General features: G+C 33.7%; 5 protein-coding genes across 14 annotated transcripts in view; 1 reads left to right on the forward strand and 4 right to left on the reverse strand.

Moving 5' to 3' along the window:
- Positions 1 to 10: 10 nt before the first annotated feature.
- spag (RNA polymerase II-associated protein spaghetti) lies at positions 11 to 3,152 on the reverse strand. Of its 4 annotated transcripts, none has more exons than XM_033333321.2 (9): positions 3,013 to 3,152; positions 2,207 to 2,424; positions 2,017 to 2,148; positions 1,662 to 1,906; positions 1,372 to 1,582; positions 960 to 1,301; positions 574 to 900; positions 302 to 494; positions 11 to 234 (listed from the first exon to the last, which is right to left on the reverse strand). In XM_033333321.2, exons 2-9 carry the CDS (start codon positions 2,342 to 2,344, stop codon positions 146 to 148), a joined length of 1,677 nt encoding a protein of 558 aa, XP_033189212.2. In that variant the 5' UTR covers positions 2,345 to 2,424; positions 3,013 to 3,152; the 3' UTR covers positions 11 to 145. The 4 variants fall into 4 exon arrangements, with proteins under 4 accessions (XP_033189212.2, XP_033189213.2, XP_076480370.1 ...); XM_033333322.2 differs by lacking the exon at positions 3,013 to 3,152 and adding an exon at positions 2,708 to 2,797; XM_076624255.1 differs by lacking the exon at positions 3,013 to 3,152 and adding an exon at positions 2,524 to 2,742.
- On the forward strand, positions 2,794 to 5,608 carry CysRS-m (cysteine--tRNA ligase-like protein, mitochondrial). Of its 2 annotated transcripts, none has more exons than XM_076624256.1 (8): positions 2,794 to 3,192; positions 3,374 to 3,669; positions 3,752 to 3,950; positions 4,041 to 4,303; positions 4,398 to 4,534; positions 4,642 to 4,764; positions 4,849 to 5,109; positions 5,177 to 5,608. In XM_076624256.1, exons 1-8 carry the CDS (start codon positions 2,945 to 2,947, stop codon positions 5,234 to 5,236), a joined length of 1,587 nt encoding a protein of 528 aa, XP_076480371.1. In that variant the 5' UTR covers positions 2,794 to 2,944; the 3' UTR covers positions 5,237 to 5,608. The 2 variants fall into 2 exon arrangements, with proteins under 2 accessions (XP_076480371.1, XP_033189214.2); XM_033333323.2 differs by having other exon boundaries at positions 5,191 to 5,608.
- On the reverse strand, positions 5,252 to 6,928 carry Non3 (Ribosome production factor 2-like protein Non3). The gene is made up of 5 exons (XM_033333326.2): positions 6,787 to 6,928; positions 6,399 to 6,531; positions 5,887 to 6,326; positions 5,656 to 5,800; positions 5,252 to 5,561 (listed from the first exon to the last, which is right to left on the reverse strand). Exons 1-5 carry the CDS (start codon positions 6,807 to 6,809, stop codon positions 5,343 to 5,345), a joined length of 960 nt encoding a protein of 319 aa, XP_033189217.1. The 5' UTR covers positions 6,810 to 6,928; the 3' UTR covers positions 5,252 to 5,342.
- LOC117156367 (Ribosome production factor 2-like protein Non3) lies at positions 6,841 to 8,836 on the reverse strand. The gene is made up of 6 exons (XM_076624262.1): positions 8,689 to 8,836; positions 8,444 to 8,597; positions 8,190 to 8,338; positions 7,897 to 8,116; positions 7,624 to 7,815; positions 6,841 to 7,559 (listed from the first exon to the last, which is right to left on the reverse strand). The coding sequence occupies exons 1-6, from the start codon at positions 8,725 to 8,727 to the stop codon at positions 7,426 to 7,428; spliced, it is 888 nt and encodes a 295-aa protein (XP_076480377.1). The 5' UTR covers positions 8,728 to 8,836; the 3' UTR covers positions 6,841 to 7,425.
- Positions 8,837 to 9,523: 687 nt separating this feature from the next.
- LOC117156362 (low-density lipoprotein receptor) overlaps positions 9,524 to 18,651 on the reverse strand; it is a 64,854-nt gene continuing 55,726 nt past the window's right edge. For 5 of the 6 annotated variants that reach the window (XM_033333308.2, XM_033333311.2, XM_033333310.2 and 2 more), the window contains 9 exons: positions 18,004 to 18,236; positions 17,113 to 17,317; positions 16,057 to 16,368; positions 14,868 to 15,168; positions 14,293 to 14,584; positions 13,388 to 13,868; positions 12,953 to 13,036; positions 11,803 to 12,071; positions 9,524 to 11,666 (listed from right to left, as the gene is read on the reverse strand). In XM_033333308.2, coding sequence (XP_033189199.1) covers positions 11,622 to 11,666; positions 11,803 to 12,071; positions 12,953 to 13,036; positions 13,388 to 13,868; positions 14,293 to 14,584; positions 14,868 to 15,168; positions 16,057 to 16,368; positions 17,113 to 17,317; positions 18,004 to 18,236 — 2,222 coding nt within the window. In that variant the 3' untranslated portion in view covers positions 9,524 to 11,621. The remainder of the gene's footprint in view (positions 11,667 to 11,802; positions 12,072 to 12,952; positions 13,037 to 13,387; positions 13,869 to 14,292; positions 14,585 to 14,867; positions 15,169 to 16,056; positions 16,369 to 17,112; positions 17,318 to 18,003; positions 18,237 to 18,651) is intronic. The other variant, XM_033333309.2, reaches the window with a different exon arrangement.

Below are 18,651 nucleotides of genomic sequence, written 5' to 3' on the forward strand. Positions count from 1 at the left end.
AATTAAGAAATAATTCTAATAATCTCCGTTCCTTTATTCAAACTTATTCGAACAGGAATACTTATACAAAATATATATGTATAACTTAATATCGTTACATTACTTAAAAATATTTTTATACCTGCACATCACTATGCATCTATTTCTACATTTCATATTTATCTTGTAGCGCTGAAATTTCATCTTCAGACACATTTTCCACCGTTTTGCAATATTCAAACAATATTTTCAAGTCTAAAAATTGAAGAAAAATATTATTAACGCTTTATATTATTTTAAATTTTGTAACAATAACGCTTACTTTCTTTGTCACTGTTACTAGTAAACATGATGAGTGCTCTAAATCGCTTAACTCGACTGAGATCTTTCAAGTAGTAGAATATCTGATTTTTCCTTCCTACGAATTCCGTTCCCAAAACTTCTATTATTTGGCTAAAGATATCCGATTCCATTGAATCTTGAAATATTTTAGGTAAACTACCCTCTGATAATTGCTGGAATTTGATTTACTAATTAGATTAAAATGCATACTTTGTATATCAAAAAATTAGAACTTTTACACATTGTTCTTACCTTCAAATACTTATATCTAAATTCTGGTAAATTATTTCTTTTCCAATTCATTAAAAACTGTACAGCTGTTTTGGGAATCGGAGGTATAATATTACTAATATCCTCCAGAGGTTCAGAAACTTTAACATAAGTATTATCTTTCGCAACATTATCTTTCTGCGACATATCCACTTTCTGCATCATATCCACTTTCCGCACCGGATCTTTATGAGGTTCTTTTGTTTGTACAGGATCATCTTTGTTGTTATATGCCGTTTTTCCATTAGTATACCTATACTGATCGATACCAAATTCCACTTCTTGGATAGGTATTTTCGTCAATGATTTCTGTAATCGACAAAAACTTCAGATATTTTCGAGCATGGATGTTAATGTTGTAATTTTACCTTTGAACGTAAATGAGGAGGCTTCTCTATTGGTTCTATTACAATGACTTCATCTTTCTCTGGTAACCAATCTGGAATACGTGGATCCCTTTTCGCATTAGTATCAATCACATTATCTTTTTCATTCTCTGTACTATCTTTAACATTTACAACACTTTTATTATCTTTACTCTTCTCCATATTTTTAGTGTTTATTATATTCTTGGTTTTTGTTGTTTGTACGTTTGATGCGGTATCGTTCCACCACGTTTTCTCAGAAATCTTTTTTTCAATCGTAGTCTTTTTAATATCTTTTTTTTCAATTGTTGACACTTTTGTACCTTCCTTCGCTATAGTACTTGTCTGTACAAAATAGCATCGCTAAATAGTATGTTAACTAAATAATAAAATTTGTTTCTTAGTTATTAATTACCTCTGAACATTTAATCTTGCTTTCGATTTGATTTAGCAACAATTTAGCTTCCTTATTAGAAGGTTCTAATTTCAAAACTTTTTCTAAATCATGTTTAGCTTCTTTATATTGTTTTAGATTCATTCTAGCTGTTGCTCTTCTGTGATAAGCTTTTACATAACTCTCATCTAATTGAACCGCAGTTGAACAGTCAGATTCAGCAGAATAAAAACTACAGAAAAGTGTAATATTTTAATATCATCTGATAATTTTTAATTGAATATGCAGATATAATCAAAAGACATATATACTTGTCTAGTTTTAACTGACAGAGTGCACGATTTGCGTAAAATACCGCATCGTATGGAAATAGTTTTATAGCCTCTGTATAACAGCCAATTGCTTCAGACCATTTTTGTTGTTGCACCAAAATATTGCCATCGCTTTTATGTTTTGTTGCTTTTTCATGTGCTTTCTCTAATTCTTCTTTAGACATATGTTCATCTTCGGAATCATCTGATTGCTCATTATTATCTATTTTTCTGCATTCTTTATCCTTTGAAACGATATTACAAGTAATCAGAATTTTCCTAAGTTTTATAGAGTTTTACAGAAAAAGATGTTTAATTCAATATTCACAATACATATTCACAGTAATAAACTTACTACATCAAATTTCTCCCAAGCAGAATAATCGTGTGATTTAATCCTTTTTGACTTATTATCAGCTTGATCTTTCTTCGTGGACGAATTTTTGGTTTTATTTTTATGTTTACTTCTAATCGGTGGTAAAGTAATCTACAAAAATCATCCCTATAAGTTTATACATTTCTATGAATATGATCACAACTTGTACCTGACCACTTTTTTCTTTCCGTAATTGCTCATCTTTACATCTCATTTGCTCCTCCCAATTTTTCATATCAAGAAATTCTTTCTGTAAATCTTCTGCATTATCCTTCACCTGTTTTTGCATCAAGATCGATTTATCCATTTCGTACAACTGTGTTTAATACAATAATTGTAAGAAAAGATACAACGTCAATTGCAAATTTAGGTTATGTTCTGCTCCTTCTAAAAAAACGAAAAGATATAAATTATGATTCCACTATTTAACTATTAATTTATTAAAATATTTGATTATTTAAAACAAAATTTTGACTGAGTTCATACATCACTATTACTGTTAAAAACGTACGTATTATAAAATAAACGTTAAAACGTTTATGCAATTCATTACATTAAAATTATTACACTTTGTCACACGTAGGAAAGTTTCGCAATGAATTTCTATATATCAAAGTACTTTTTGCTTTAACGATTTGCATTGAAATTCTTAATCTTTTAAACAACAAACCCTTAATTCTAGCTGCGAAGCACTTATCAGGGACACAACTTTCAACAAATTTCGAAATGTGTTTTTCAACACTAGCGCTCCGCATCTGGCAATCTTTGAAGTTAACATGGATAGAAAAGTGCGAAGCGAATTTTCTAAGGTTAAGTTAACCATAAAATAAAATGTCAGTTAATCATAATTGATTATAAGAAAATAATGATCGTGTAATATATCCATTTAATAATAAAAAGCACTAAAATGAATGTATTTATAAAGAATGTCTTTTATTACAAAATACGAGAAGCATGCTATCAATTTATACATACCGAGACAAAGTTAAAGAAACAAGCACAGTGGTTAAAACCTACAGGATATAAAACAGATATTCAAATCTACAATCCCATAACAAAATGTGAAGTACCGTTAATTTTAAAAAATAAAGCTGTTCTAACTTGGTATCTTTGTGGACCTACTGTATATGATTCGGCACACATAGGACATGCAGTGTAAGGTCTATCTTTTCTTTTTAATTATCATATAAGATAATAATAAATTCTTCGGAAAGGGTCTTTTATTTGATTGTTAAAATTAACATAAGAACAAAATATAATATTGTCTTAAGGTTTGCAATAATTTAGTTATTAAATAATGAAAATGTGAAAGAACATTTTAAACTTTCGTTCATAGGACTTACGTGTATTCGGATATTATCAGGAGAATATTATCAGACCACTTCAATATAAATGTTGTAATGGCCATGTGCGTAACAGACATAGATGATAAAATAATAGCACGCTCAAAAGACTTGAAACAAAATTATAAGGATCTAACAAAACATTATGAAAACGAATTTATCGAAGATATGAAAATGTTAAATGTTGCAAGGCCTCATCTGTATTGTAGGGTAACTGATTATATACCACAAATTATTCAGTTTGTGAAGAGAATTCTAGACAAAGGCAATGCTTACACTACGAAAGATGGTAAAATATAAAATGTAACAATTTAGCTATTATTTTTATTATATACTTTAATTATCGTAAATGATAATTATTCTTCCTATAGGATCTGTTTATTTTGATACGCATAAATACGGAATGTATGGCAAGCTATCAACTCCAATATCACATAGTTTCCATCCTGATAAAAAATCTCCATTAGATTTTTGTCTTTGGAAAACAGCTAAGGAAGGTGAACCATTTTGGGAGTCTCCATGGGCTCCTGGAAGGCCAGGGTGGCACATTGAATGTAGCACTATTGCAAGGTAGAGAGCCATATTAGAATCTTTCTGTTTTAAATGTTGTATCATAATGCTTATTAAAGCTAATATATATAAAATTTATATTTCAATTAGCACAATTTTTGGAAATTCCGTAGACTTTCACAGTGGTGGGATAGATCTAATGTTTCCACATCATGAGAATGAGGAAGCACAATCGTGTTGTTATCACGAAGTAGAACAGTGGGTAAATTATTGGGTATATTATGGACATTTGTCCTTGAAACACGAAAAAATGTCAAAAAGCCTTAAAAACACCATCAGTATAAGAAAATTCCTTGAAAAATATACAGCAAATCAGTTTAGAATCCTTTGTCTACTTTCGAATTATAAAAATGGTATAGTTTGCAATAATTTATTTCTATATATGATTAAATTATTTTATATTAAATGTAAATTTCATTAACTATATTTTTAATATTCATTTTTTAGAACTTCAATTTTCCTATGATGTAATGGATAATGCGGTAGCTGTGTTACATAAAATTGAACATTTTATTAGCGACTGTCATAATTATATCGTTGGAAATTGGGATACTGGCAATGTAGATGAATCTACGTTATTCCGCGTTAGTTATCTCGTTGTATTTTATTATTTTACATAAAAACATATATATATATATATATATATATATATATATATATATATATATTCATTATTGAAATAATATTTCAGTGTTTGGAAGAAACGAAAAACAGTATTAATACTGCATTAGCAAATGATTTTAACACTGCAAAAGCCATGAAGTCACTTACAAATTTAATTAATGTAGTCAATAAAATGTTACATGATCCTCAGGTAAATATATATTTAATAGCTAATATTGATTTACTCGGACATTCTCAACAACAAACTTAGAATGTACTGTTGTATTAAATTTAGGGTAGTACGAACACTTCTAGTACCTGTATACCTGCTGTAGCTGCAGTATTAAATTATACATCAGAAATACTTTTCAAATTCGGAATTTCAAATCCTAGTGCAGTAAATGATTCTAGAATGGACAGTGTCGTCGAATGTTTGATAAAATTTAGAGGTGCTGTGCGTAACAAAATTTTAGAGCAAGATGTGAAAGATAAAACTTTACTTACGGCGTGCGATAAAGTACGATCGGAACTTTCCACTTACGGTATAATAATTAAGGTACAACATTATATATATATATATATTTCAGTAATTTAATTTTTAAATGATGTATTTTATATTCTAGTTCTGTCTTTCTAGGATTGCAAAACTGAAACTAGTTGGAGTATCAAGAAATATTAAATAAAAATCAGCAAAAATCTTTAATGGTAATTTACTATTTTTTTTAATAAAAAAGAAAATACTTGTTTTTACATTTATTTCCTTGCTGATTTTAGATAAATAGTTAACTATTAATCAGCTGAATCACTATTAGTTTTTAATTTTTTTAAATTATCATTATCACTATTTTCAATATTTTTCCTTTTCGACCCAGCTTTCTTCTCTGCCATTGTCTTTTTTAATCCTTTCATTTTTCTCGTCTGTATACTATTAATATTTTGCGCTCCAACATGCACACGACCAAAGGTTGTTCCAAGTTTGTCCACAGATATATTCTTCTTCTTTTTAACCTGTGATCGTATATTAAATGAATAAATGAACGAAAGTAAATACTAAATCATTATTTTTCCTGTCAATCATTATTTCCAAAATGAAAGATATTACCTTCAGCTCTTTTGGCTTTTTACAAGCTTGCTTAAACAAATCTTCAGAAGCAAGTTTCGTACGTCTACAAATTAAATCTGCTCTTGGACCAATTTCTTCTAATTCAATTCTTGGTATTCTACAATCAGACTTTTTTAAAAGTATCCTAAAACATAATTTTATTAAATAAATTACATTTGAAAGAGCTGCATATAATGGTACACAATAATATCAAGAAAGAAAGAGATGTACCTGTAACTGCGTACTAGTATTTTATTGTCAATAGCAGTGAAACTCAGAACATGTTCGAGACCTTGAAGTCTAATCTTTTCAACTGGCTCCCTTTGAAACATATCCACAAACAAATTTTTAATTCTATTTAACTCATAGTTATTTTCAAAGAGCTCTCCATTAAAAACTAATAAGGGTTTTATTCCCTCTGCAATTTTGGGAACTTTAAAACTTTTCAGTCCTTTATAATTTTCTATGCCAAATTCTGCCATATCTAATAATGTTTGTTCATACATTCTTCCCATTACTAAATTGTGGGGACGTTTTTTATTATGCAAAGCGATCATAAAAAGCGGTGCATTATATTTTACGGAAAATTTTTCGACGGGTGTTATATCCTCAAATGGTAGTATATCATTTTTCTTTTGCATTATCTGTGCATCTGGCTTTTTTAAATCGTACTACAACCAAATATTCATCGTGTCATTCAGGTAAGACACTTTATCATTGCCATTTTATATAGTTCAACTTACCAAATCTTTCATAAAATCTACTACTATCTGTGAAGTGTTTTTACCCTTGAAACACAGAGTTTGTTTAGCATCCTCTATTAATTTCGGTTCTTTTTTCAAAATAGCTCGTTTACCCTTATGGGTAGTCGGCTTTCTGCAATAAAAGTTGCATTCACATTTCTAATGTAGCAATGACATATACAAAACAGACAGATAAGATGTAAAAATACTTTTTCTTTTTTTTGTTTTTAATAAAAGCTTTACTTTCAGCAGATATCTGATAAAAATCGATAAAAATTATAGAAGTTTTAATATGCATAAAAACTAAAAAGTGAATTGTAAACATACGTATATAACCTATGCATTTTAATCATAACCAAAATACCTTATTTTACATAAAAATACCTACACTACTCTTTGCATCACGGTCATGGTGATAATTAACTTTAAAAACTGTACTTCCTTAAAATTATAGAAACACCGAATGAATATTTATTATGTAAAACATATCACAGAACATAACACACGTGTTCTTGCACAAAATCAAATTACACTCGATGAAAATGGGAATTAAATGGGCATGTTTACAATATGGCAGTTGTTAGTCCATAACCTATAACCGCGGTCGTGTACACAAGTCCTGAAACTCCCGTAATAGGAGGACGACACGATCATGTGACGACTGATGTTCTTCCAATCCACCAACAGCGGCGTTGCTGCAGAGTAGTTAAAACAATAGGAGACACAAGGCCATAATGTTGTGTCCCCTAAAGCGAAATTTAATTATAAATAGAATTGTTTATGAAGAAATAATGTATACCTATTTACAAAGTATTATTCAAATTATAAAAAAAATTAATTTGTTTACTTCCACTATGTATTACCTTGTTGAAATTGTTTTAACTACTCAATATCATGTGTGCGGTAAACAATACAAAAAATCTTCTGACCTCAAATCAGGAACTACCTTTAACACCAGGAGTTTCCACACCTGTGTATACAACTGTGATTATACGACTTATTCATATAAAGTTTTTAACTTTATTGACTAGTATTTTGTACTGCTTTTTTTATTTTGATTAGTCTTCTGTTGTTCTCTTTCCTTCATTAATCTCTTATACTCTGCTTGTTTCTCCATTTGTTTTCGTTTCCGTTCCATTCGTAAAAGTTCTTCTTCAGATGCTAAAAATTATTTACATTTCATTTAAAATTAGCCTGTAAGCAGATAAATCTTCAACTAATTTACCTGATTTTGAATCTCCTATTTCAATATTATTTTGCTCTTTCTGATTACCCGGAACACCGGGCTGTACATGACTTTTCATCTCGCTTGAAGTTTTGATACACTGCTCCGGTTGTGCAACAGAATTTGCTACCGTTTGTCCTACAGACACTTGCTCCTTCGCAACATTTGGGCATTTTGATTTTAATACATTCTCTAAAAAAATATATAATACAACCAAATATTTTAATATAGCTCAGTTCATAAAAAATAAAAAGTTCAAAAAACTGTAAAAACCTGTTTTTTGTTTTTCTTTATCACTTTTACTTATAAACGGAGTCGATTGAGCACATGGTTCTGGCATTTTAATTTCTGAAGTTCTGTTTTCTGTTCCGTTAAATAAACTATCAGCAACCATATGTGAATTTGCTAACTTTTTTGATAGATTTTGTATCTCAGTATTTATCTCTTTACCAAAACATGACAATACCCTTTTAAAGGCATCTGTAAGAGAACCCTGAATAAAATAATAAAAAGAAGCCTACTTCTATAATATACATAAATATAAGGTATTCAAATTTTAAACATACAATTCTTGCACAATGTATTGTTAAACCTTTCATAGCTCCTTCTGTGTAACAATACCCCATGTCCTCATGAGATGTTCCATCTTTTAATTGGACCTTGAGAAGTGTCACACATCCACAAACATATTTACCCATGAAAGTTTCAATAAAATCTAAAATATATTTAAGTAATAAAGTTTACATACAGTACATAAAGTTTATATACAAAGAGATTAATAAGGCAAACGAATGATTAATAAAATCCATAAAATATACACCTATTGTTTGGCTAGTAATATTATGACTCCATTTTCCTTCGCCAAATATTTGATTTGCTAACAATATCAAATCATTATTAAGAGCTAGTGCTTTCACTAAATCTAATTGTTGTGGTAATGTATTTGTCATATTCTGTTTTGAATTTGTAGATGGCTAAAACAAATTATCTTCCTTTTGTAATCTATATTTTTCGCATTGAATTCGTATAACTAAATCTTCTCAAGGCACTGTGATTCATACTTACGATTTTTATACAAGACGGATAATTAATCGCGTTAATCATGGATAATAATATATCTAAACGGTCAAACGAATTTAAAATTTTGCAATATATGATACCGTTACGCTAACGCTTGAACTTGCTGTTAGTATAATTGCGTGAAGTTGGCTTCAATGATCGTATCTAGAAACATTCAGCATAAAACAAGAACGAAATTTAAACTGACAGATTATACGCGCGAATGGAAAATTATACATTATCTGATTATTCGCCAAAGGTGTGGCTAGATAAGAGAGGTAAATGGTTCGGGAGACAGAGACATGACATGTAAACTGGCTTTAAATTATTCATTACTGTACCAAATTAATAGTTTGAATTTCTTAACACGATCTCTTGATATCTTACTCTCGGCAACTTTTCGCGAAAACTTTACCAAGACTTGGACTGTAACTTTAAATTATTTATTGCATGCCGCATAAACTAACAGTCCGAATTTCTCGATATAACTTCTCAACACCTTATCTTCGGCGGTTCGTGTAAACTTTCTTAGAAATTTTGCCGTCTCTCTTCTGCGTTATCTTCTTCTCGATCGCCGCGCACGTAGGCACCCTGACAATAATTTTGTAATTTAAATCGTTGTTCATTTCAGAAATAGCGACGAAGAATTCACATAAAGTACTGTGCAATACGTAATTATCTCTATATATATATGTATGTCTGGCGTTTATTTTATATTCGATACAATAATTTCTAAATCATGAAAGAAATCACTCAGTGCTGTATATTTCGAGATTACATGTTTAAAAACGAGGCACATTTTAATCGTCGTAGGTATATGATAACAATAACGATAGTGTGATTTATTTTATATATTTATTTATACAATAATCATTATAATAAATTATATATATAATATATATTTATATTATGCGTGTGTAGTGATAATATATATTGCATAGAAATAATGTTTGACACGATTTTGGCGAATAGGTTGGCTAAATTATGCCTTGTGACTCACACAATTAATTGCAACTGATACTCACCACACTCTTGCTATCTTTTGATTAAAATCACCATCGAGCCTCTATATTTTAATTTTGGACTTTGCTTTCTTTCGATTGTAGGTAAGAATACGTGCTTTATTAAAAAGTAGCAAATTTTTCTGTATTTGTATGACTGTAAGTATATTGATAGTTCGATACGATAAATTATCGATATAAAATCTGTTGAAAACGCACTATTTGCAAGAAAATATATCTATATAAAGATAATTTGTGAATAGAATTGTCAAGCTTCTTTCGTCAATGTCTCTTTCTTAAATTATATTAACATTACTAGATAAAAATTTTTTTATTACAGTAATATACTACACTTAACTGTATCAGTTGAAAATAAAAAAAAAGAAACGTTAATACGTAACAAATATGTTGCTACTTCTTAATACACACACACAGCTGTTAGTTCGCCATAATATCATTATACTCTTTAATAATCTTACCTAGAAGAATATCTGTCTCACATTTAATTATTTAATATAATAATCATAAAGTATATATAATAAGTAAAACTCTTAAACCCGAGGCGATAGTTCTATACATATACACTGATCTTTTTTTAGTAGGTTGAAATACCTAAACAACAGTTTTACTTTTAACAGACACGCAGTCACACTTAGTGTCATTGAGCTGATCTTATTACATCTAATTGGTTTTCAATCTATTTCATTACAATCATAACATTAACAGAATATATCGGCGAAAAGTGTTTTACTATGATATGGTCTACTTATACAAACACAGGCAGTCGTTAAAAAGAGTTCTATGAACGTGCTGGAAACACTGCTTGTATATATCGTGTAAACGACATAAAAGGAGAAATGTGTATTCATGTACAAAAGAACGATTTATACATTTATATACGTAAACGCCATCGTTTGAGCTATTACTGGGATTAAAATGTAAGTATATTGCTATTCCTAAATTTATAATATATCAAAGAAGAAATTTCGATTGTTTAAGAAAATGTCTCCGATTGCTACAAATACCATTAAACATGATCATTTCTGAAACACTTTCTTTTGGCACTATAAAATATTGTATAATATATGTAAAAAACGTTATTACAAATAATTTAACAAATTCGCAAATGATGATAGAAAGTCTCTGACAATTCATTACCGTTACTAATGATTCGTAAAATTATTCCTACTATATAGTTCGCATATTCGTATGTTATATACATGAGATTCTATCAATGCAACAGTATACATATATCTAACTAAAAGTTATACTCGACAAAATATATGCTTAAAGAATAAATAGTGAAACAATAACAAGTTAAAAATCTTACATGTAGATAAAAATATTCTCTTTCTCTCTCTCTCTCTCTTTCTCTCTCTCTCTCTCTCTCTCTATATATATATATATATATATATATACATATACATATATATGTATATATTTTATATATTTAAACATAGTTGCATCAATAACCCACATAGATTTATAAATAGCACTATGTTACATATTATCGCGTGTAAACGAAAGAGAAACCATTATAAAATAGGATTTTTATTGTATCTTATCGAACTACCCGAAAACTGACAGTTATAACGCTTATTTGGCAACAATTATAGTTCACCTAAGTATTTCTCCCTTTATGCCTCGGAGCAAATCTAAATGTTGCACATACGTGTAGTAGTAGTTGAATGACAAGATGCATAAATTTGTAAAGAAAACGAGAGACAGTACAAAAAAGAAAAAATAAACATAATCACAGCTGAGTTGGCAGGCAGGTGGGCAATTGCAGGCATATTATTGGACAGGCTCGCTCGACATGCGCTTCACCGCTTTTTGTTTTTTTTTTTTTTTTTTTTTTTTTGTACATGATTTTTGTGTTACTTGGTCGACATTATATTTCAATAGCCTGCTAAGCCCGTTTCATTGACAGATTCATTCTTAAACGTAATCATTAGTTCCAGGACTCGTTAAAGGTTCCTGAGCCTATTGAAATTAAACAAAAAAATTATACAAAATATATACATTTATATCGAGGTTCGATAAATAAATAAAGAAAAGTATATAAATAACATACACAATTCTTTTTTTAACGAAATGACACATCACACACAGTAATTACCTCTTCTCCAACCGTAGCAGTGGGGAGTGGAAACCTATTCTTTTCGAGACTAAATTGATCTTCTGTGGTTTTCCTATACACAGGATTATCAAAGTTCATACTCGTTACATTACGATGAAGGTAATGCCTATAGCATAATACTGCTACTAATGCGAGGAGTAACAGCCCGAAGGACGCCACGCCTATCACTATCCCAGCGACTAAACCAGGGTCTGTGGATTCAGACGCTAGACCACCTTTGCCATCTCCATCTGTTGAATGCGTTGGATCTAAAACAAATTAGTCGGTCAGACGAAAGAAGCAAAGACGCGCGAACTAAATCGAAGATAAAGCTAACTAATTAAAAAGGTATTGTCGCGGCCAGAAGTATGCTCCGCTTGGTAGTTGTAGGCAATTTCTTCTGGCCTTGGATATTACACAACGCCGAAGGACCCACCAAATTTTGACGTATCGGAAGACGCGATGCGTCTCTCGAACGAGATAGACTCATACAACCGAACCACACTGACTCGACAAGCTAAAACCGTCATCCTGGTCTCAGCCATCTCCTCTAAGAGTCGTTCTTTTCATCGAGAGTCTTCGAAATTGCCGATTGGTATGCTTGCTTAAAAACAAGGCCCAATCGGCAATCGCACGAGACTTCGCGACTCTCTCCTAGGATCATCTATCCTTTCTGGAGCGGAGGTAAAGCGATTTCAGGAATCATCGAAGGTGGTCTCTTCGGTGACACGTGAGAAAATTCCTCCGTCTCCCAACGATCGACGCCCGGCGTTCGATGCCAGCGCTTGACGCCAGTCGAGACTCTTTGGAATCCTTAATTTATAGCACGACTGTTCGCGGCAAGTGACAAAGCAACCTTCTAGGCGTGAAGCGTCCCTTCGTACGATCGCCCAAAGACTCTAAACTAAACGTCACAGCCGTGACACGAACAGTGTCAGCAGTGATCGCTAACAAGTACAATCACGACAAGCTTCTTGTCATATACAAAGCCACTTTTTTTTAGCGATTCAGAAACATGCGTCTCGTATAACAATACACACATCGTTATTAATATAAGACTATACACGTTATAAAGCATATCCAAATGTTTTTGATCAACTGATTACGGAGCTATAGTCGTACGATATAGAACGCGTGCAAATATACTTACGGACAGCCGTGGTTACGTTGAGAGGTTCGAGTCTCTTGAATGGTTTACTAATCTCTTGCGTTGTAGGTGCTACAGTTGTACTTACTGGATATCATCCCATATTCATGCAACATCGACGCAAAATATTATGATAAGTAATAAAATAATAAATGTAAGACATAAGCATGATAATTATAGTGTAGTTCAAGAGTGAAAGAAAAAAAAAATGAATCGATTAAAGCAATTCGATAACGATACGGTAATACAAAAAGAATGTAAACATGCTTCGTTAAAATGTTGTGTTCGTATTTAAATCGTAAGCGTTACTCCTATCGTAATGTACCATGCATTACCCTAACTTTGATTTCATTCTTTCGACTTCAGTGTCAATGCATGCGTATTAAATTAATGCGTGTAATTTACGAACAAATAATTGGCATCATCGGTATCGCTTACCTTTTTCCACGCACATCAAACCGTCAGGTAACAATCTTAGGCCGTCCGGACAAGCGCAACTAAGAAGAGGCGATTTCGAATTGATTCTTGGTGCTGGTAAACACAAATGACTGCAATGACCATTCACAGCCTGACATTGATTCATTCCGTCTGGTTGTCTGTACGGATGATATACGTGAACGACCATTGGATATTTCAGAGTTCGAAGAGATGTAACAGGTCCGACCGATTCACCGGTAAATTTATTTGCTTTAAATATCGCCTCCTTATCCCAGTCGGTCCAATAAACGTAGTCTTCGAACGTCGTAATACTGAAGGGATGCCTCAATACATCCGGAGAATAGAGAACCGTTCGTACACCTGAACCATCGTAATTACACGATCCAATTATATTTAACTTTGCGTCTACCCAGTATATTTTCTTGCCAATTAAGTCCAGAGTCAGCCCATTTGGCCACTGTACGTCATTGTCGACTATCACCTGCAAACGATAAGCCCGCTGTTTCAGAAACTTTACTCTTACACCGGCGATCCGCTCTGAAAGTATTTTGTCTTAACTTTTGTCTTAAAAGGTCGAAGAAAAAATGAACTTTCTCAGTAGGAGGGAATTTTAAAAACTTTATCTAGTACTACTGCTTAATCTTATTTTATCGATCATTACGACGTATTTAGAACGAGATTAGAGATTAAAAAATATATGTATATATATATATGTATAGAGAGAAAGAGAGAGAGACTAGATACGCGTACTATTATTGGCGAAAGCAAAGATGCTCATAGTCGTACGATCGCAACACGTTAAATTATAACCGAATACGAAAAGGAAAGCCGTGTTCCTAAAAGGATCCATGGAAGATTAGCTCAACTACAGGTTCGTTCTCTCTTCGATCTTATTATGGATCTACCGTTCGATGAGATCCATCCATGCCCGCTTTCTCTATGCGGGCTTCGTCGCTCCAATCGGTCCAAAACATCCATCCCTCCAGTGGATTCAAAGCTATCGCTCTAGGTTCTTGTATCCGATCTCGAATCAACGTCTTCCTCATATTACCCTCGAAATTAGCCAGTTCTATGGTACTCTTCTGGGAATCGGTCCAATAAATATGACTATATATCCAATCAACGGCAAGTCCGTCCGATGTAGTTAAACCATCGTCAATTACAACTGTACGCTCGTTGCCTTCGTCTATCGGAGCTCTAAACAATGATAACGATAACGGATATGTGAGTAACAAAGTATTTTTTTATAGGAAAGGAGACGCGAAGATGCGCACCAGGCGAAATGCACACGATATACGTAGGCCATAGGTGAGAAACGAGATAAGTTAGACGTTGCGCGTCTTTTATTTATACGTAAAGGAAGAATTGAAAAATTCGACACGTTGTCGATCAACGCCATATCGAGAAGATGTTTGCGTTTGATTTTAAAGTTAAATACGTGTTTTTGTCGTTCTTTTGAATTCGATTCGTCGTTGCTTACTTATAGATCTTCTTTTCGCTGCTGTCGCTCCAGAAGATCATACCGGTGCGAAAAACGAAATCCAAGGCCGCGGCCATTTTCGTGTTTTTCACTATATCCGTCATCTCCAAACGATCCAGTGCCACTTTCCTTATATCGTGCCTTCTGGTAAAGAGCAGACTGGCGTGACCTTCTGCCGCCTTGCAACGAGTGTGGTTCCTGGGATCTTTGAGGTAACCCGGGGCACAGCTGCACTTGAAACTGCTCTTTTCGTTCAAACAGAACTGGGAACAGGTGCCTGGTTCCAAGCATTCGTCTATATCTGAAGCGGGAAACACCATTTTTTACATTGTTTCTCTTTCGTTGCGACAATTATTTTTCTTCCGTTAGAGAGACTTTAAAGAAAAAAAGAAAAGCACATCATTGTTGTATCGTAGGAGCGTGTTCGTCATTTTCTTACACAGTTTTGTCAGAGATATAACGAGAAGAGGGTTGCAACAAGAGGGAAGATGCTCGTATTCAGGCGAGTGAGAGGATGCGCGCACGTATGACGAGAAAAAGGGAAAAAAGCAAAGTGCCACGGCTTTTCTTCGGAGAACCGTGTTATTGTCGCAAGTAAGAATCATCCGTTGTTAGAGTTATCTTTACTTTGCGAGCTTTCCGTCTGTCCGTTCTGAATCGTTATAACCATTCGTGCGCTGTTCCACGTCAATTGTCATTTACCGCAAGCTTTTGTAACTAAGCTGCGGATTTTCGCGCATTTACGGGACATTTAAAGGTGCAAAAAAGCACAGAATGCATAAAATATGCGCAAATATTATAAGATACTCGAAAGTATAATATTTAGCGAAATAAAAGTACGAAGTTGTATCGAGAAGCAAATAAATATAAAAATCGATAACGAACGAATAGAAAAAAAAAAAGAATGTAATATCCTTATGCGCGCCTAATACTTATATTTTGTTATTCGTATATCGTATCGTGAAAATGGAAAATCGTTAAAATCATCCACTCTATCGGCATCGTGTTTTCCCAACCAATTAGGCTGGGACCGCGTCATGGAAATCGCGTTAACATGCATTTCAGTAGGCTTAAAGATGCAAAGTAATTGATAATTAACAGCGGGAAATGGCCAATATCGATCGTTACGATTTCAACATTAACGTCGATAACGAAGAACGTGTTTTCGGGAATACTGTTGTCAAGTTACCATCGCAAGTCCTATTGTCAATGAGCCTGTATCCTGCGTTACAATCACACCGGAAGCCGATCGGCAGATCGATGCAAATTTGCGAACATCCACCGTTGTTCTTGGAACACTCGTTCACGCCACAAAGTTCCTCGTTCTCGTCCTCCCAACCGATACAATCACGGTGTTTGTTGCACACGCTGGAAAGAGGGATACACGAGCCCTCGCTACATTCGAATTGCGTCGACGGATCGCAAACGGTGGTTTTGCCCGTGCAATTTCTCTCGTCGCTGCCATCCACGCATTCTGCTTTACCGTTGCAATACAAGTGGCCTGAAAAATATTTTTACATATACACACGTACGTAGGATAAAATCTCGAAGGAGAAGCGGCGAGAAGCGTGTTTATAAAGAAACGCGATGATAAATTAATGCCGAATAAAACAGAGCAAAAATAAAAAATGGACAAGTACCTAGTTGCTTTTACCAACAAATCCTTCGTTTGCTCGTTCGCGCGAAAGTGCACGCGTCTACGTCATACAACGTACAATATATCTTGCGTGCATTACGAATAAATATTATTTAGTAGAGTACTATAAGCAAATTTAATACGTTAAAAGTAAAATTACGCTTCGTATTAATCTTATGCGCTTTATTTCTCAAAATTAATCGTTACAACGTATCTGAAATGCGGTCAACGAATAAACTCGCTATTTCATACTATACTATAGGCAAAGATGCTTTTATGTAAACTCTCTTCTCAAAATTATGATGACTGGTAATTACATAAATTAATCGGGTCATAACGTATCGATTATCTATATTTTACAGAGTACACGGCATACGTTATTTACCAAAACTAATTACGAACGTATACGTTAAATGCACCATTTACGAATACAATAAACGCTTCGGGCCAACTATGGCAGAGGGACTCTTCCTCTTTACGAATTTTCTCCTCCAAATCACGATGTCTGGTATACGTAGTGGCGCATTGTACAACGCGAGAGGTAGTATCCGCGGAATTAAAAAAAAAAAAAAAGGGAAGCTGGTTAAACGTTCTCGTAATTAAGTTTACCTGATATACAATTACGATGATCCCCGCATTGGAATTGATCCGGCCTGCATGTAACGTTGTGACACCGTGTTGGCAACTCGTCGGCCCCGTTCGGGCAGTCTCTTTCGCCGTCGCACACCCAGCTTTTGTGTATGCACGTGAAATCGTCGTCACAGTCGAAGTCTTCGTCCTTGTTGCAATGGCTTGGTCGTTCGCCGTTCGAATACTAAAAAGATTTCGTAAGTCTTTTACTTTGCGCCGTCCTTTTCTTTACGCGGGTCGCTTTGTAATTTTCTGCACTTCGGGCGGCTCTTTGCGTTTTTGCGACGTCGATACGCAGAGAATTCGACGCTGGGAATTAACCGAAGCGAATACAGTCTCGCGAGTATGTTAATTTCAAAGATCTCACCGATGACGTCAACGCCGAGCAAATGGTCGATACGCGGTTTTACCTTATTTTCGAGGTATTTGATTCTAATATACGAAGTTGCGGAGTTTTAATTAATCGAGATGCAAAGCAAAGCAAGCCCAGTTTCGCTGGTATGCTAATTAGGAAAGCGGCAACGATGACGAAACTACCCTCAATTGTTGAGATTTTTAGATGCAAGACCGACCAATTTCGCCATATTTCGATATATTTTACCACATTATAGATAGTATAGTGTAGACAAAAAAAAAAAAAACGTTACGTTTCCTCGATGTATTCCGTTACGCGGTTAAAAGTTAACGAAGTCGAATAAATATCAATCGGCCGGTTTTCATAAAAATGCCGTTTCTGGAAGAAACGAAACTATATATAGGAATATCATATAAATAATCATTCACGATAGAATAGCAACGGATAAAGTTTTTTCCTTGTACGACTGTATATCGATCGCACGAGAATAAAATATCCGATCGACCATGTTTTACCTTACATCCAACTTCGTCGATTTTATCTGGACAATCGAAATCACCGTCGCATCTCCATCGAGACGTTATGCAATAATTCTTGGAGCAGGCGAATTCTGACGGACCACAGGTGACCGGTTTGCAATCTTCCTCGTCGCTGCCGTCTCCACAATCGTCGTCGCTGTCGCACACCCACGTTCTCTGGATACATCGCTTGTTTGCGCACGTAAACTCGTCAGATCGACAAGTGTCGTCTGGAGAAAACGCGTTTTATGTACACGCAAGAAATGGAATAAACAAATAAACAAGGTAAAAACGATCTACGACAAAGGCGATACGACAAATTTGTTTTCAGCGAACCACTCGTATTTTAACACGGATACAAAGTTTAACGCGACGATCTATGAAAGAAACGTCTTTAACGTTATTCTTCGACATATTTACCGCTATTTATAATATTTAACGTATCTGTCATTCTCTTTAGAATTTCGAAATATTTCTTCTAACTCGATCTCCTCGGATAAATTACCGAATATTCGATCGAATAGCCTTCGCGATTTTAAAGGATATCGCTTGGTTTTCGCGAAAGGAAGCCAACCGGTGTTTCGCTGAAGAATCCAATGCAAATAACGCGCTTCTTACGTCTATCGTTCATGCGTACGTTTATAG

Source organism: Bombus vancouverensis, chromosome 14, assembly GCF_051014615.1.
Source record: "Bombus vancouverensis nearcticus chromosome 14, iyBomVanc1_principal, whole genome shotgun sequence".
NCBI classification, from domain to species: domain Eukaryota; kingdom Metazoa; phylum Arthropoda; class Insecta; order Hymenoptera; family Apidae; genus Bombus; species Bombus vancouverensis.

What these genes read in the sequence shown, in the direction of transcription:
- spag (XM_033333321.2), bottom strand. Translation starts at nt 2,344, where the DNA reads ATGGATAAATCGATCTTGATGCAAAAACAGGTGAAGGATAATGCAGAA. An exon ending in TGTCAGTTAAAACTAGACAA is followed by an intron (nt 1,583 to 1,661) that starts GTATATATGTCT and finishes ACTTTTCTGTAG; the next exon opens with TTTTTATTCTGCTGAATCTG. An exon ending in GCAAGATTAAATGTTCAGAG is followed by an intron (nt 1,302 to 1,371) that starts GTAATTAATAAC and finishes TATTTTGTACAG; the next exon opens with ACAAGTACTATAGCGAAGGA.
- CysRS-m (XM_076624256.1), top strand. Translation starts at nt 2,945, where the DNA reads ATGAATGTATTTATAAAGAATGTCTTTTATTACAAAATACGAGAAGCA. An exon ending in GAATGTAGCACTATTGCAAG is followed by an intron (nt 3,951 to 4,040) that starts GTAGAGAGCCAT and finishes TATTTCAATTAG; the next exon opens with CACAATTTTTGGAAATTCCG. An exon ending in CTTACGGTATAATAATTAAG is followed by an intron (nt 5,110 to 5,176) that starts GTACAACATTAT and finishes TTTATATTCTAG; the next exon opens with TTCTGTCTTTCTAGGATTGC.
- Non3 (XM_033333326.2), bottom strand. Translation starts at nt 6,809, where the DNA reads ATGACCGTGATGCAAAGAGTAGT. An exon ending in TAGATTTTATGAAAGATTTG is followed by an intron (nt 6,327 to 6,398) that starts GTAAGTTGAACT and finishes ATTTGGTTGTAG; the next exon opens with TACGATTTAAAAAAGCCAGA. An exon ending in ATACTAGTACGCAGTTACAG is followed by an intron (nt 5,801 to 5,886) that starts GTACATCTCTTT and finishes ATTATGTTTTAG; the next exon opens with GATACTTTTAAAAAAGTCTG.
- LOC117156367 (XM_076624262.1), bottom strand. Translation starts at nt 8,727, where the DNA reads ATGATTAACGCGATTAATTATCCGTCTTGTATAAAAATC. An exon ending in TAAAGAAAAACAAAAAACAG is followed by an intron (nt 7,816 to 7,896) that starts GTTTTTACAGTT and finishes ATATTTTTTTAG; the next exon opens with AGAATGTATTAAAATCAAAA. An exon ending in AATAGGAGATTCAAAATCAG is followed by an intron (nt 7,560 to 7,623) that starts GTAAATTAGTTG and finishes AATAATTTTTAG; the next exon opens with CATCTGAAGAAGAACTTTTA.